Source organism: Typopeltis vanoorti, chromosome 7 (assembly GCF_054136105.1).
Source record: "Typopeltis vanoorti isolate ZY-2024b chromosome 7, IOZ_Tvanoo_1.0, whole genome shotgun sequence".
In the NCBI taxonomy this organism is placed as follows: domain Eukaryota; kingdom Metazoa; phylum Arthropoda; class Arachnida; order Uropygi; family Thelyphonidae; genus Typopeltis; species Typopeltis vanoorti.
The window spans coordinates 33,200,891-33,219,486 of NC_143555.1; the positions used below are offsets into that span (position 1 = coordinate 33,200,891).

General features: G+C 35.1%; 1 protein-coding gene across 1 annotated transcript in view; it reads left to right on the plus strand.

Moving 5' to 3' along the window:
• The first annotated feature begins 452 nt into the window (after positions 1-452).
• LOC150104570 (peptidyl-prolyl cis-trans isomerase-like) overlaps positions 453-18,596 on the plus strand; it is a 53,844-nt gene continuing 35,700 nt past the window's right edge. The window contains exon 1 of the mRNA XM_090395203.1: positions 453-653. Coding sequence (XP_090251329.1) covers positions 462-653 — 192 coding nt within the window. The 5' untranslated portion in view covers positions 453-461. The remainder of the gene's footprint in view (positions 654-18,596) is intronic.

The window sequence follows — 18,596 nt, forward strand, 5'->3', positions numbered from 1 at the left end:
TACTCCCACATACATACAATTACTAATCTATAGGGCTTTATGTGAAAACATTTTAAGACATGCAGTTACATGAATAGCATTCTGCGCAGATTGCAACGATTATAATCCGTTATGATTAAAATTGTTGTTTTATAAAATGGACACAAACAGACCAGTTTGTGTTTTAGGAGATCTTATACTAGTGAACACGTTTAATACGCATATACATATTTGTTCTTGTGAAAGGCATAGCAGCGATTAAAACAATATTGAAATAACAATGCTTTTGATTTAGATTAAATATTAATATGAAATATTAAAATTAAAAAAATATCTGGTATTTTTAAAAAATACTTTAAAAAAGCGGCTTTAGTGATATGTTATTAGTATTTATTTTCAAGACATCTGTGAATTATTTATCAGGGAAAAAATTGGCGACTTTGTTGCTCCATCTGTTGGTTAATTCATTTTCAGTATCCATTATGCTAGCAATGGTCCACGTGGTAATAAGCGTTGTTTCCCGCCATAGATTTCATTCTATTGTCAGCCCTATTGCGAAGAGGACTTGTGTCTTTGGTACGCAGCAGTCGTTTCTCTCCAAGATGTCTCGGCTTCCAAGGTGTTACTTCGATATGACTATCGATGGACAACCTGCTGGACGAATTGTTATAGAGGTAAATAAATTGACTTGTAAGGAAAGGTATTTAATTATATGCATTTGTGTATTAGTCATGTTTCCTAAATTCTTTCTGCCGCCATGATGAAATGGGAGGTTAACCGGTTTATTGTGTTTTACGTAGGGGCACAATTCCGGTAATTATGTACATGGCTGCGTAATGCAGTTGTAAATACCACTGATTTTGTAAACTAGTGCATTGGCGGTTCAAGGATTTATGATTTTGAAATAACAATTGATAAATTATCACTATGCCCTATTCAAACTTCCTCTTGGAGAAGTGGGAGGGGGGGGGTTTAGATTTAGCTCTTAGGCATATTTAAATATGCATATCAATTATCTGTTCATAGCAAACAATGTCGGGCGCATTTTTAGTTTGTTCGTAAATGCTGTTATTATTATTACAAACCGTTTCTGTTGTAATAAGGGGAGTAAATTATCACTTATGGTTATTCGTATAGTCTAGCTACTTGAATTGAATAAATTCGATAATTATTTGTTAACCCAGTTCACTGATTTTAAGTATAATTTTGCTACAGAACCTCGTATTTTGCGATCGTCGAAACTATTGATAGGGTGTGGCCGATCTTTGCCGTAAGCTATCGCATTCTGCGTAAACGATCATGACTTTGCTCGATAGAGGACTACGTCAATAGCGCGTGGTGTAGCGTCGTCCAAGGACATTTTCCAGAAAATGGCGGATTTTCTTGAGCCGAATTGCAGTGTTGTAGTTGCTGCACTAAATTTTACAAATTATATGTTGTAAAATCCGGTTTTTGTTAAAATTCCGAAGCGAGTTTTTTTATTTATTTACATGTTTTTCAAATAAAGTAACTTTGCGTAGAATTTTACTGAAATGAATACATTGATAAATTCATTCCTCTTATTGAGATTAAAGCCATTTTGTTCGGTCAGTGCATAACAGGAAGTAACAAAAGAAATTAATCAATATTAATGTAACGTTTATTACAGATCATTCTTTAAAGACCTATTCAAATAATGTGCTCCAATTATGAGTTTTTTTATGTATGCCAACTACAGACAAAAGTGCTGGGTGTTTTTAGGGATTAAAATTCCAGATCAATCGAATTGAAACAGCTACACACAGGAGAATCTAAAATTTTATTTACCTGTGATGAATTACTGGGAACATCACAGAGCTCATCCCCCACCACACAAAAAAAGTGGCCCTACTAGTTCAGTTTTTTGTTCATGAACATGTTCAGCTCAATTTCTATCAGAAAATGAGTTACATTTCATCATCTGGCAATTGGAAACTAAGTTTGATAATAATCCTCGATTATTATCGAACTTCTGATTTAATCTTCAAAATTATCAGCACTGCTAGTTCTCAAAGATGGCGATTTGTACATCACAACTTTGAAAAAATTAGCATATTGGTTTATACTAATAATAGATAGTGGAAAGGAGTGTATAACATACACTTCAGTATTGAATCTTACAACACTGCTTCAGAGGACATGAGTTTTTAGTGACGTAAAAATGGTGCTGAAGCCTAGAGAATAATTTAATTCTGTATTCAGTTCAGTAAACTTGAATCTGCATTGGTATACTAAAGTCAGACTTAGGAATCTTGTTAACAGTTGCTTTTTACAGAAGTTACCTTTTATTAATCATCCATTGCAAGTTCACAAAAATAGGATTTACATTATAAATATGCTATATATTTGACTAGGGTGCCATTGCCATCCCTCAGGGAATCGCTCCTCGATGGAGGTCATATACTACACACACCAGCTATTATACTTATTCTTGAATTCATTTGCAGTGCTTGTACTCATAACATCCAATGGCAATTCATTCCACTCATGCACAACCCTCTGAAAGAAAAATCTAGCCCCCCCCCCCCCACCTTTATTATCAGCTTCCAAGGATGTCCTTTCCCCATCCACCATAAATTGAAAAATTCCATTAGTTGAAAATCTGTATGATCCTAACATAAGTTTGTAAGTCTCAATCATATCTCTCCTCTTTCTCCTGTTAGTTTCTGCAGTCTACAAATTCTCAATCTGTTTTCATAATCAGTATTCCACAATTCTGATTTTTAATACTCCTTTGTACTCTCTCCAATATATCAGACTCACAATGGAGACCAGACCCAATAGTCCAAGTGAGGTTTTATCAAGGACTTGTAAAGAGGCAAAATAACATCCTTATCACATGTGAACATTCGTATCAGCATTGCAATTATCTTGTTGTATTTGCGATCTTTGCCACATGGTTTCCTGAATTTAAACTTCCTCTCTATTAACACTCCAAGATTCCTAGCCTCATCAGTTTCTTCTAGCCTAATCCCACCAATATAATACAACATTGGATAACTAATCACACCAAAGTGAATGACTTTGATGAACCACTTTGATATCTGTTAGTCAGCCATCCTCTTACCAATGCTAATATTCTATAACCCAAACACATTTTCTCCAATTTATGCAAAAGTTTACCATGCTGTATCCTGTCAAAAGCCTTAGCAAAATCCAAAAGTATCATCGGGTATCCATTCCCCTTGTCTAGTTCAATGGTAACATTTTTATAGAATGTGAGCAAGTTGCTAAAACATGACCTTCCCTTAGTAAACCGATGTTCATTGCAAAGTAGATTCACTGTCAACCCATTTCTGAATGTGGGGCCCTAACCAATTTTTCCATAATCTTCACCACCACTCCTGAGATACTGATTGGTCTATAGTTGGATACATTAGTCTTTGCACCACCCCTGTGCAATAGAATTAGCATACATTCCTATGGAATCTTCCCTGTTCTGAGACTTGTATTAAATAGCCTGGTCAAAGGAATAGCCAATTCAGCTGAACACTTTTAGCCACACATGCTTATATCCCATCAGTCCCTATTGCTGAATTCTTATTCAATTTGTGCAACAGTTCTAATGCAATTGTTCTCATACACCTGCATTTCTTCATCTAATGAAAAGGTAACAAAATGGGCATTCATTAACTGAAATAACCTCTTATGCATCTGTAACCCTCATGCCATCTGGATTTGGAAGAATTATTCTTTCATTTTTATTTCATTTACATTTATTCTTTTATTTGCAGCATATCGATAGAATTCTTGTGGGTTGTCTTTAGCATGCAGAGCCAGTTATTCATACCCAAACTTTGCTTTCCACACAACAATTAATTATTCTAGTGTGCTGCTTATAATGTTCATAACATATGTCATCCTTATGCACACTGTATTCCTTCCACATTGTCCTTTTCTTATGAATCTCTTGCTTATTAAGATTACACATCCATTCAACTCCTGTTCTTTTTATTCTTCAAACTCTTGGGACACATTCTGATCTCGCATCATTTAAGTATTGTTTAAATGCTTCCCATGTACTGTCGATGTTTTTTCCATGCAGCAGAATATCCCATTCCACTAAACTCTGTATACTCCTCAGTTGGTCATAATTTTCTGCTTTGTAGTTCATGAATTTCTGTAGATCTTTGTAGTTCCATATTTTTGAATAGAACATTCATAAACTTACTCGCTTCCCAAGTGAGTACCACATGATTACTGTCAATAAGCTGCAGGCAGAGCAGTTAAGTCTTTAACTGAAATGCCCTCTGACACTATAATCAAATCTAATGCTCTTTGCCCTCAAGTTCCTTTTGTCACATGCTGTTTCAGAAAGCTGTCCAGCGACAGCTCAATAAATGTAACTTCGTTCTTCTCATGAGATTCTACTGCTACCCAATCAATATTTAGATGATTAAAATCTCCCATTATGATTACTCTTCATGCTCATCTTTTCTGTTTGGTAATGCATTTCTTCATCACTAGCAACCGATCCACTAGGTCTGTAACGACACCCCACTATATAATCGATCTTGTTAGGTTCCACCTCATGCCAGATGGCTTTAAACTCACTGCCACATGACATATTGTTAGTAATAGTACTATAATCATTAGTCTCAACTCATTTCTGATACTATCTTGATTAGTCTTCCAATATCATTAGCAGCACGTTCCCTCCTCTCCTATTCTTAAAAATGCTGTATCCTTGATGCTCGATACCAGCAGGTAGTTCTGATTCTGATAGCCTGGTCTCACTAATATCTACAATCTGAGGTCACAACATATTGACTAAAGCAACAAACTATCCATAAATTATTTAGTGGACAACTCATGGCAAAGGTGGACTAAGTTCTCACTTTCCTTAGTATCCCATAATGCAAAGCACATCTTGCAGACATCTATAATGCTATGCATTATGGGAAGGGTCACTACCCAGACCGGTTTCGACCTATATTGAGGTCTCTTCAGTGGGTGCCAGACCCAGAGGTGATACCAAGGTTGAAGCAATGCAGAACTCATATTTCCATATGCCAGTTGCTAAAAGGTGTCAACTTATTAAATTACTCTGGATTACAGAAAGATGTTGGAAGTTGGAAACTATCCATTTGTTTGTGATACTCCTAGCATTTGTGTACAGACATGCTAATCTGTTTGTTCTTTTGTATTGTCTTGTCTGCAGTCTGCCTGACACAGTTTGACAACTTGCAGATCTCTATTCTTCTCTAATGCCTTACACATGTAGACATCTATGCACACGTTTGATGGGTCCAAACCCATGAACACAAACAAAACCGTTCTCTCCTCGTCAACATTTCCATGACAAAGCCCATTCCCATCATTAACACAGTTATAACATTTTTGCTCTTGCTCACATTTACACCATTCCTTCCTTTATAATTTAGTTTCCCTGACTCTGCTAGGCTCATACCACTTATTTGATACCAAATGCATTCAGGTGTAGTCTGTTCCTCTTATACAGATTCAATCCTCACTCCACCAAAAACTTGCATCCATTACTTCTACAGTAGCTAAATAAGTCATAAAAAAATAAGATGGCAAAAGTAGCTAAATAAGTCAAATGCAGCATTGAGGATCAATAAAATAAAAGTTTAGAACCTATATTTTGTCACAGTCAGGGGCACATCACAAAATTATAAGACACTCGAGTGGAAAAATTAATTTGATACTGTTTCTGAATAGTAAATCAGTGTGTACCTTCTTTATATTAAAAAAATAAAGATAGCAGAAGTAGCTAAATAAGTCATTGAGATTGATTGCTCTTTTCATTTATGTATCTCCAGACAGGAAGGTTCTGATTTTTTAATAAATGAAGTAAACTGAGTTATTAATTAACTTACTTCTTAGTTTACTTTGCTAAGTTATTAATAATTAATAACTTAGCAAAGTAAACTAAGTTATTAATTATAAAATTTAATTAATAGCTATCTATATATTTTGGCAATGTTATATTGCCATCCTCAGGGACCACAAAACTGTGCATTCAGGCACCACTTCACTAAGCAAATGAGGCTGAAGAAAGGCAGCAACTGAAGTCAGTCCTAGAATCCTAAAGGTCTCCCCCCCCCCTCTCAAGCAGGCTAAATTGAGTTGTCTTGGCTATTGTGGCTGACAGTCTCAGAAATGTAAGCTAACCAAATTTGTTGATAATTGGAACTTTTTCAGAGTTGAGGCTGATTCAAGGGATAATCTTTTGCTTGTAATTGCTGTGGTGTAATAAAGTGGCCTTCCAGCATATTCTGTGGTGGGTGTCTGCATGCTCATCAAGTCCTGAATGGCTGTATTGGTGGAACCGAGTGTAGTCCTTGTTCCAATTTCCTGATATTGGCTGTCCTGCCACCAATACAGCTACTCAGGACCTGGTGTACTCCAGATGGGTCTAGAGAAAGGGGCTGATCTTTGGAGTGGATAAGAGATGCCAATTTCTTGTTTGTAACTAGTTGTGAGGTCATATTTTCTTAAGATTTTTGCTAGAAATTGTGGAGTGTATCCATGGCATGCGACCAAATGGCGAACACATCAACACCCCAGGATCCAGTTTACCTTGGAAAAGGACAAGTCTCCCTTTCTTAGACACTGATTACACACCAGTCTGATTTATCCCTGGCTTACTGTTTACAGAAAACCTATACATACAGGTAGATACATACACCAGCAGTCCCCTCCCCCCCCTCTTCCAACAATATGGGATTATAAAAACCCTATATGATACGGCAGAATTGATTGGTTCAGGTAACAGCGCCTTTTCTACTGAACTTGACCATATCATTAACACTTTCTTAGCTAATGGCTACAACCCAACAAACATTAGACTAGTTAACCACAAACTCCCCCTCTTCCTCTCTCTTCATTACAGAGATTACTTTAAATCGATCATCATTCCATATATCTGGGATACATCTGAAAAATAACAAAAATCCTAAGAAATATAACCTCACAACTAGTTACAAACCATATAAATTGGCATCTCTTATCTGCTCCACTCAAAATGGGCCACTTTCTCTAGACCTACTTGGAATATACCAGGTTCCTTACAGTTGCAAACTGTCATACTATGGCCAAACAGGCAGGACAGCCAATATCAGGATATCCGAATTCCATTCTCAGGATTCCATCATGAGACTGTCCCAAATTTGGGAAGCTTGCATTCTAAGATCATCAGCCTAACAGCCTAGGCCAGCACTTCCCAAACTGCGGGCCGCAGCCCCCTTGGGGGCCGTACGTTTTGTTGAGGGGGCCCGTGAAATAATGAAAACAAATTTCAAATGTTTTAAGACTAAGTATATTTTTTTTTATTTTAAAAGAAACATATTTAACTTTTGTTATTTCTTTTTTGTTATTTTTTTATATTTTAATGGAAAAATTCACACATTGGTGTTGGTTCACAAACTTTGCTTCCTGCGTATTTCGGCGCTTAACGAATATAAGTAAATATTGCTTATTCATGTTTCATTTCAAAGCAGTGATTAATTGTATTTACTTCGAATGCTCTCCAGGGAAGTTCAGAATCTTTCTGTCCCTTTCATAACGCGTTCATAATCGGGGACTGTTGATATTGACTTTATATACATATCAAAACTCGGTTTATATTATCACTGTCATTCGAGCTAGTTTTCTGTTACCATTAAAAGTTTCGCATATACTTCACACATGAAAAAAAGCTTAAACAAGTTCATGTGGGGAGATAGTAACTCCTTGCAGTGGTAAACAACACCTCCTCCCTAAGAGCCACTACTGCAGAGGCAATAAAAATAAGTACTTTTATTATGCCAGTGAATAAGGTATGAGGAGTCTGTAATATATTTCTCAACAAATAGTGCAATTAGAGACAACTGGGATAAAAACATACTAATTAATGAATCACATGTCCCCTTATACAGAAACTATGCTGTATAGACTGAAACAAAACCATATGGGCAAAAACAGTATCTAACTAAAAACTATTGTTATTAATTAGCTGTATGTGAGTTCGATTTACCAAGGCAGCAATAAAATTCAACCGAACGTGTTACTAATAATGAATGTTATGGCAGTTTCACATATGGAATTCGGTTGAAGAGAGTTAGCATTTCAACTCAATTGTCAGCTATACTTTTATCTTTCGGTTGTGCGATCTTTTGTTAATACTGCACCAATCATATACACGTTTTAATAAACATACTGCCTTTGCTGTCTGTTTCATGTTAGGCTTAATTACCGTAAAAGGAGAAAAGTCACAAAAGTGAAAAATGTTCCTTGTCCGGGGGATTCCCTTATTCAGGTAATATTCACTAATTTTTTATGTCATCAGTCTGTGGTGTGCCAGTATTGGTAAGTGGTGATGTTATTTGATCTATTCTACGTTAAAAAATTTAACCCTGAGATGGATAAGTGGTTGATAAAATCCTGCGAACAATCAGAAGAAGCAGAAACAGACTAAAAAAAGGACAGTATTTCATATTTTACCAGAACAGACCGTATCGTCTTCAGAACCAAATGGTAAGAGGCAAAAAATGTAATATATGCATTTGATTTTTGCAATATTTGCTGTGTATGTTTTGTATTGAATCTAAATACAATAAATATTATAATAATATATCTCTATTACGATTTTTTTTTTAGGGGGGGGGTCGTGAGATTTTAATTTTTGCAAAGGGGCCGCTGACATCCAGAAGTTTGGGAAGCACTGGCCTAGGCAACCTAATTTAGCTCGTTAAGTGATAGTACCTTAGGACTCCAGGACTGACTTGCTGCCTTCAGCCTTAGCAAGTGAGGCTGAAAGCAACAGTGTATATGTGCACATCATTGTTTTGTGATCCCTGAAGGCAATGTAACATTGCCAAAATATATAGTAATGTATGTGAGTTCGATAATTAAAGTTATTAAAATTTTTATAATTAATAATTATGTTCTAATTTCTTTAAAATCAATTAGAAGTATGGCTTACCAGCATTGTCTTATCTACAAGAAAGACAGGAGGGAGATCAGCATGTCTGAACATATAAAAGATATCAAAAAAAGAACATAAATCAGGCCTGGCATTCCACACTGCTACTGGCCAGCAAGTACTTGGTAACAAAGCAACAAACAAAAATGCGAAATATTGATCGTAACTATTTTACAAGAAATTTTAATGAAGCCTTGCAAATGATTAGAATCTCTACACAATGCAAGAAAAATGTATGGTCTGCTTTCATCAAAAATTTAACTGCCACGGACCTAGGATATAACATGTGATAGCAACAACTAGCAACGTTCCAACATGTTCAGTAGCAGATTTACCATTTATTCTGGTTTAGAAATTATATGTTATGGCTATGAAGTTATCAAACTTCTACATTTAAACAAAACCATATTAAGATTAGGCTGGTTTAACAAATCTGATTCTAAAGTAAGTTGTATTTGCTGCTTGATTTGATTCTGTGCAAAGGTCTCATCTGGCTTAGCCGATGAAGCAAGATCAGCTAAGCCAGATGGCAGCATATATATTTCTTGTTCTAGGCAGATCTCCACAGAACAAGGAACCTTAAAACCTAGAACAGTGGGGGAGTGGATTCTTAAGTGATCAGATAAGGTTTGAAAGTAGTGAAAGATTATATATTTGAGTTGTGGCTATTCTTTGAGGTGCTCCAGTTATAGGGAATAGTAATAGCATTGCTATTTGTTTTATTTAGGAATGTGAGAAGGGAGAAACAATGAATTTATTAATCTTTTTAGCATTGTAACCATATAAATAAAATAAAGGTGTGCTAGTTTTCACTTGAGAAACCTATGTGGAGCAGAGGTTGGAGGCTATGTTGACAAGGGTTTGACATTAGCATCCCTAATGCAAGCATTGCTGCCTGAAAGAAATCTGTTGCAGATTCTCCATAAATTACACAGACAATAGCATAATCACTAGATCTGACAATGGTAATGTTTCGTAGTCATCAGTACTAGTGATTACAATCAGAAAATTGCTGTTGCTCAGAAACCCCACTATTGAAGCTATGCTACTGATCATACTTCATCTTATATTAAATTTCATTCAATTAAAATCTAATTCAAAATTTAGTTTCAAATATGGTGGTGGTGAGCTTTTTCAGCTCTTTATTTACCAATATCCTCCTTTCTGACATTATTTTTGCACTTTAATGGATCTTGTGAATATAACAATATTACATTCTTTTAATACAAGCATATATTATAAACAGTACTAAACCACTTTTTATTAGATTTTTGTCTATAATATATGCTTGGACTAAAAGAAGTAATTTTAGAAAACTATCTTTATTGAAAAATGCTTTTGATTCTGACATTGTTTTCAATTTCGTTGTCTATGAAGGGATTCATAAACAAGGTGTAACCATGGCCTCTCCCTCTGACCAGTTTCTTTATGGAACATTTTGAGAAAATAGCCTTTCCTTTTTTAGATATTCTAATCATGCCTACCCGATGGCATCCACTGTTCCACCTAGGCTTGCCTTTCAGCTGAACTTATTTGTCAGACCATGTCTAGTGATTACAATGTTAAGACTAAAAATTAGTTTTTTTTCTTACTTGTATCCCTTTGTACAGACTTCATTGTTCTATGTATCCACACCTCAGACAAAAAAAAGTCGCAACTCTTAAAAAAAATCTTGTTCTGCTTTCAAATGTTATCTGAAGCTGGCTGCTCTAAGGATCCTCTCTTCTCTGTTCAGGTGTTTTACAACGTTCCTTGTTCTTGCATGTGATCTTGTTATGGTCAAACTGAGATCTGTCTAGAAGAACAGGAAATATCAGTTACCATGTGTAAAGGCTTGATTGTTCAGAGAATAACTGAACAATCTGGTCTAGCAGACCATGCTTTGAGTAGCTTGCACAGAATCATTGGGGAAAGAAGTTACTATGATTTGCTGCAGCAGATGATGTACATTTGAGAGGAGTTATTCAAAATTGGCAAACATTTGTTAAACCAGACCAATCTTAATAAATATGGTTGTGTTCAGCAAAACTCCAAGATTTGGGAAACTAATTCTTAGTCCTTATGTTCTCATAGGCCATAGTTGTATGCTGCAAAGGATGTGTATACAGTAACAGTAATTGGTGATTTGAAAATGGAATTTCAAAAAATGTTTTGAAAGTTATGGAGAGAATTAAATGCAATATAATTATAACTAGTAAAACCAAACTACTGTGAAGCAATACAACGTGGTTCGAGTTTTATGTATCTTGGGAGTTTGATACATGCGTGTGATAGTGTAGCTTAAGAAGTTTGAAACTACAAAAATGGATTCATACAATCATGTAGAAGTTACCAGCAATAAAATAATTTGCTAAAATAGAAATAAATGTCCAGGACATCTGAGGGATTGGATGGTATACCAGCTCGGGTCTTACGTGAAGTGGCTAAAGAATTGTCAGTGCCCCTTGACCATTTTGTTTAATTTGAGTCTCGGGTTTGGGTTTTCAACTCCATGTTGAGCAAAGCCAGATTTGTAGTGGTTTGATCAGACAGATGTGGTCTTGGTGTTCAGAGATGTTTACTTAGATCTTACAAGCATGTGGAACTTCATATATGGGTCATTCCTGAGGGGGTGGAAAGATGGGAAAATAGTTCCAATGCATAAAGGAGATTCCAAGACTGCTGTTGCAAATTACCGACTGATCAGCATATCAGGAGTCGTTGTCAAGGTTTTGGAGAAAGAAGTCAAAGAGAAAAATACAGGAATGGATAGATGAAGATGGGATAATGTATTGGGGACAGCGTCAAGGCTAGTCTATAGCCCGTATAGATTCTGATTTTTATGGTGCAAAGACATCAAAGGTCATACTGTACCAGAATGCAGGTTTACAGTATGTCCTATGGTAAATAGGACATTCACAAACATCCATGCTCAAATGTTGATCATGTTGGCATTTTTGAACTGTTGTGGATCTGATGGGATGGGAAAAAAAAGCACAGCCAGTTCTTCCATAGCATTATAAATCTTGTCTCTTCACATGACTAATTAACCTAATCATTAAATTTAAATCCAATCAGTTCATTCCAAGAAGACAACCAATGAACTTCAAAGTAGTAGTGCAAATTGTTTATGCTATTATAAACATTTTCAGTCATTGGCAGCAATGCCATTTGTCTCATACAAAGGCTTTAGTCAAAACATTCTGCAATGAAAATAAAAGTACTTCTTTATCCAACTCCTAGTTGAATTATAATCTCCCTTTTAGCACACTACAATGTGTTATTTATATTTTTCTCATTAGCCACAAGAATATCTTGAACAGTAAAGGTGTTAACTAGTGCCATAGCATGTGGTCTGAGGATTCCAGGAGTTATTCAAAATTGAAAAACATCCAATTCTTGATATCCTTAAGGAGGATGCACAGGATGTTGATACTATATGAAAAGATAAATCATTACTAATGTGTGGTCAACAATTTTCTTCCAGACTCCAACATTATTAATGTGATATTGCCATCTTCTCTGGACTTGAATGTCTGGTCTCCAATCTTTGATAGTGTTTTTACTGCTATCCCAGCTCTCAAATCCATAAGTTAAAATTGGTTTGACTGTCTTGTATACAGCTAGTTCAGACTGCAACCATATGAATGTTACTAATTCTCTTTGTCTGTTTCAATATTTAATTTGCCATCTTCACTAAAAAAAATTGTTCCTGAATATCTGAAATGTTTTACTTGTTTTTAGGTTCTCCATTCAGGATAGTTGTTTTTAATGTTTCTGCCTGTTTTTGTCTCTTTTTATTGTTGATTTTCATACCAAATTTAATAGAGCAGCCATTCAGTTTAGTCAGAATCTTGCAGACTTAAATTAGATTTAGAAGTATAACATCTGCATAAAGTAGAGCTGAGATTAATATCAATTTTGATATCAGGTTTAATACTACTTTCTTTCATTATGGGACCCATATACTTAGTTGAGCCATAAACACAACTCGAATAGCACATACAAACCATATGTGCATATAGCAGCACTCAATGTTAGAAATGTCTCCCTATTGCCTTCACACATCTGAAGTCTGAGAGGCCACATACTGGTGGCATGCACTACATCCAATAGAAATGCTATCCCTCCCCCCCTCCCCCAAACCATCACTATAGGATGATGACCTGAATCCTGGGTGCTAGGTGACATGCTATGCATACCCAATCACTGGCAGTTTCTCTTCAATGGTGAAAATCTTCTGTGAAGAGGATGTCTGTTTGCATACTGCCACAAGTGTCCAGTAGAACGATAAGCTCTCAGCCCCAGTCATCAGTTAGTACAGGTGACATTTTCTGTGAAATGTTCTTCTCTTGCAATATTGCTTTCTCTGTTGTTACAGGGTTGCTGCATTGTAACACAGTGGTCGACCTGTTCTTTGGCTGTTAGATAAGTCTTCTGTATTGTTATAATGGTTAATAGTCCAGTAACATTCTACTGATCCTGAGTGATTTTAGCCTGTTGAAAATAACAGGTTGGTGCATTCCAGCCTTGTGAAGTGCTATTATAGCTACACAGTTCTCATAATTTCCTCACTTAACCTGTACAGCTAGACAACTCTACTGATAAACATGTATATATTACTGTGCACAGCACTATTAATGGAACCAAGTTCATGTAGTTTTGCAGGTAGTGCAGTAATGTGGAAGTTATAACAGCACAGCAAGACTGGAGTTATTATCAAACCTTTTACCTGGTATCTCCTTCAATTCTAACCACTGAAATACTATATTGTTCTGTCTCATTTACACCAATATAATTGTAGGTGTTCTTCCTTCTGGTTTTCCTTCTGGCATCTTGGCATATGCCTTTTTCAGATCTATGCAACTTGAATGCAAATCCTTATATTCCCAAGTTTCTGAACTGTCTTAAAATAAATCGTATCCTGACAATCTGTTTGGCCTGAATCCAACTTGTTCTTCAATCTTCCCTTCCACAATTTTTCTTAGTCATTGCTCAGGTATACTAGCATAAATCCAGTGACCTTGAGTAAGGAAATACCTCTAATTCTTGCATTGTTTTATTTCCCTTTTTTATATTCTGTTATATAGTGAAACCTGTGGAATATGAAATGTGAAATTCATAAATAAAAATTCACACATGTACCACATTAATTAAATTTTAATAATATGTAGATATTTTATCTTAAGACATCATCAGTACAGTTATTACAATGCTAGGAATTACATTCAAAGGAACAGTTAATGCCCATGCTTATATTGGAATCCCTCTATGCTTAGCAGTGTTTGAGGATTAAAATATTTGGCTCTAAATTAAATTAAAATATTTGAAATTTATTTTATACAATTGAGGATAATTTCCTAGACTTTTTTTGGGATAGTGAGACAGTCATTATGGTTACGATTGGGTCTGTGACGTAAGGCTTCAGCACTTTCTTTGTGTAAAGACCCATGTTTATAAGGATCTATGTAGCAGCTTGGTGTTTTTCATTGAATCCCATGGTTTGGGTTTTCAACTCCATGTTGAGCAAAGCCAGATTTGTAGTGGTTTGATCAGACAGATGTGGTCTTGGTGTTCAGAGATGTTTACTTAGATCTTACAAGCATGTGGAACTTCATCTTACAAGAATGTGGAACTTCATATATGCCAGTTAGCATCATAGTGCTAACATACTTTTGATAGATTGGTAAGAGCTCTACTCCAGCCATCCAGAATTCGACCATCTGACTAGACCTGAATTATGTAACCAGTTTTTGAGCATTTCTGGGCATATATTTACTCCAGTTGCATTTCCATATTTCTGGTTTTTGATTTTTTTACTTCAAGTATGGATATGTATTCTTGATTGCATTTCCTGGTGATTGTTTTCTATCAGTTGGCACTGCTTGTTTCATTTAACAATCTTTCAGATTAATTATTCCATATCTAGAATGCCTATCATCTGATTCCTTTTACATCTCTTTCCTCCATTTCTAAGCTTTTCAATAGCCTCCAGAATATTTTATTGACTTCCTGATATTTATTTTCTGTGTTCTTCCCATCCTAGTCATCCCATTACTTTTATTTGGTTAGTTTTGCTTTTTTACATTTTTCTGTATTATCTTAAGAGCACAAGCCTACTTGCCAGCAGCTTTCAATGTTTTTTTTCCTTTGACTACTTTTTTAACTTCCTTAGTCCACTATGAAGTTCTAATTTTTCTGTACTTGTGTGTTACTTCACCATATGTCTCTCTGACAATCTTTTTTTCATCTTTGCCACTGAATTTCCAAGGTTTAGTTTTTGTTTTCAATCTTTTTTTTTTCCCCTTGAATAATTGTCTATTTTAGTCTGCAGGTAACCTAATAGTTGCTCAACTTTGTTTCAAAATTTGTATCCTTTTTGTTATGAAATTCAATTTTATCCTTCTCAATACTAAATGATCACTTCCAATTTCAAATCCTCTCTATACTCTTATTACTGAATCAGTGGAAAGCATCAGCCAAAAAAAATTCCTTGCAGCTTCATTTGTGCACATTTTTATGTTGCAACATGGTGTTAGTAATTATTCCATGTACTGAGCAAAAATCTGGCAGGCATTTATTTGCTTTATTCTTCTCTAAATTTTCCCAACAAATTTGTTTGGTAATTATTTCCTACTCTGCTCTTTAGATTTTCAAGGTCCAGCTTTTCCTTTTTTGTTAGCTGCCTTCTCTGAATATAACATGATATAACACAGATCTGTATTTAAGTTTTGTCGATCTGGAAAAGGCATATGACAAGGTGCCAAGAGAGAAGCTATTCTATACGCTACAGTTATATGGTGTCAACGGGGCATTATATCAAGCAACTTTATTTGAGTTGTAAGTCAGCAGTTAGAATTGAAGGAAGTACAAGAAGATGGTTTAATGTTAAATCTGGTGTGAGACAAGGATGTACGTTATCCCCTCTGTTATTCATTATCTATATGGATCACTTTATGAAGGAAAGTGGTATTAAACTTGATATCAAAATTGGAGATGTTAATCTCAGCTCTTTACTTTATGTAGATGAAGTTATACCTCTAAATAAATCCACTACAAGTCTGCAAGATTCCCTGACTAAATTGAATAACTGTTGTAATAGTTTTGGTATGAAGTTCAGCATTAGTCTCAGAAAAATTCTTTTGTTTCTTCCTTAGAACTTTTCTGTGGCATAAATGTGTCATTGTCCAGTTCCTTGTTCTGATATTTTCCTACATAATTTTTACGTTCTTTGCATTGCTTGCCACTCTTACCATTTAAAATGGAGTATACATGTATTTAGTATTGAATACTTGAGCTACTCTGAAAAATATTGGGAAATGTTTTTTAATTGAACTTAACCTGCTTTAAGTTAATAAGGGTGGACTTGTTGCTGAAGCCTTTTGACAGAAATAATTACAATTAAGATATCTTCATTGATTGCATTGTTTTTATGCGGATCTTCTGGAGGTGTTTAGTATGAAGCATATCACTGAGGAAATTGAAAAATGCACTTGTCTTTGCATCCATGAAGTGTGAGAATTTTTAGTTGATTGGTAAATCAGATGCTTTTTAGTTTAATCATCAGTTTTTATTTACAAAATAATTCTATGGCATGTTTCAAGTTCTAAATAGACTTGGTCTCCTTATTACACTTCTATATCAAACTTCATTCCTTGGCTGCACTTTTCATCTTCCACAGTTGTTTTTCCCTACCTTCCATATAAAAATTTCATCTGATTATAACATCTCAGAAATTTATAGGCCTCCAGCCCTTTTTCCTCCTGTCTAATTGTCTACAATACTCATATTGTAACCTGTCACCTTTTCCATGGCCTTCTTTATCCACTTGGAATCCAGGAAACAATCTGCACAGCAGTCCTCCAGCCCTTTTTCCTCCTGTCTAATTGTCTACAATACTCATATTGTAACCTGTCACCTTTTCCATGGCTTCTTTATCCACTTGGAATCCAGGAAACAATCTGCACAGCAGTCCTGGCAGTTGCTTTACAATTAAGATATCTTCATTGATTGCATTGTTTTTATGCGGATCTTCTGGAGGTGTTTAGTATGAAGCATATCACTGAGGAAATTGAAAAATGCACTTGTCTTTGCATCCATGAAGTGTGAGAATTTTTAGTTGATTGGTAAATCAGATGCTTTTTAGTTTAATCATCAGTTTTTATTTACAAAATAATTCTATGGCATGTTACAAGTTCTAAATAGACTTGGTCTCCTTATTACACTTCTATATCAAACTTCATTCCTTGGCTGCACTTTTCATCTTCCACAGTTGTTGTTTTTCCCTACCTTCCATATAAAAATTTCATCTGATTATAACATCTCAGAAATTTATAGGCCTCCAGCCCTTTTTCCTCCTGTCTAATTGTCTACAATACTCATATTGTAACCTGTCACCTTTTCCATGGCTTCTTTATCCACTTGGAATCCAGGAAACAATCTGCACAGCAGTCCTGGCAGTTGCTTCAAGGTTTTGTAGAGGCAAAATCATTTATCTGTATACATCAGTTCATTCCAGCATTGCAGTTATCTTTTGACTTGTATTTGTAAATCTTGCTATGTACCCTTTAAACTCCTCAGTCGAATCTGAAAGTACTGTATTTGGCTACTTGATTCTATTGAATTTGACAGCCTTTTCAATTTAAATCATGCTACAAGTATAGCATATCAGTAGCAACCATGGCTTGTCTTGCATCAGGAAATCATCGAGCATTTGTTCGATGTTATTCACTTATAGATTGAACAATGGTGCGAGGACTGATCTGTGGGGCATACCACTAGTCACCTTAAATCTAGTATATTCATACCCTCTTATAACACTTATATTCTGTCAGCTCATTGCTGTCATCTGCTATATTGTGCATATGATTTTGTTTCCTTCTCAAAGCAAGCATATAACAAAATAAAAACTAACATTTGAAATAAGACATAAATGTTTTCAAATTACTTTAATCGCTTTCTGAAGAATTTAGTGATCTTAACTTGATGAACAGCATGCATATAGATGTAGATAAATATTGCAGGCAAATGAGGTAAAAAGAATTTTCTTTGCACTTTAGAAATGCATCGAATAAAATTGCTGATCTTAACATTGTATGCAAGTGCACCAGAACTTGATACTTCTGCAAATGTGCATAGAAAAAAAAAAAAGATTTAATGAAAATATTTTTCTCTGATCAATGCTCATTGGTGATCTCCCTGTTATAGATTCATTATAACCTTTACCTCACAGATGCAGTATTTTTAACTCCATCTATTCTATATGTACTTCACTGAGCTGGCAATAGCTCTTAATTTCAACAGTTCCCTTCACTTTATTGCATCTGTTAATGCAAGCGCAGTGGCTACTCAGCATCCTTTTACTGTACAACTGCAAACATACCAAACCTGCTTTACTAAGAAGTGTTTTCAATCGGTAACTGCTTAAATAAATGTCACTTGATTTCTCACCTGCACCCTAGACTTGGTGTTCTTATAGGTCTTTTGATCTTGTGTATGGATCAATATAAAAAAAAAATAATTTTTATTCTTTTTTATATTGCAATTAAAAATCTAATGCAACATTTTTTAACGATCAGTTATAATTATTTTTATTAAAATATTTGCTTAATTATAATTTTTGGATGCAACTGTATTAAGATGGATTACTATGTATAAAACTGCTCTATGTACAAGAGCATAGACAAAGATATTT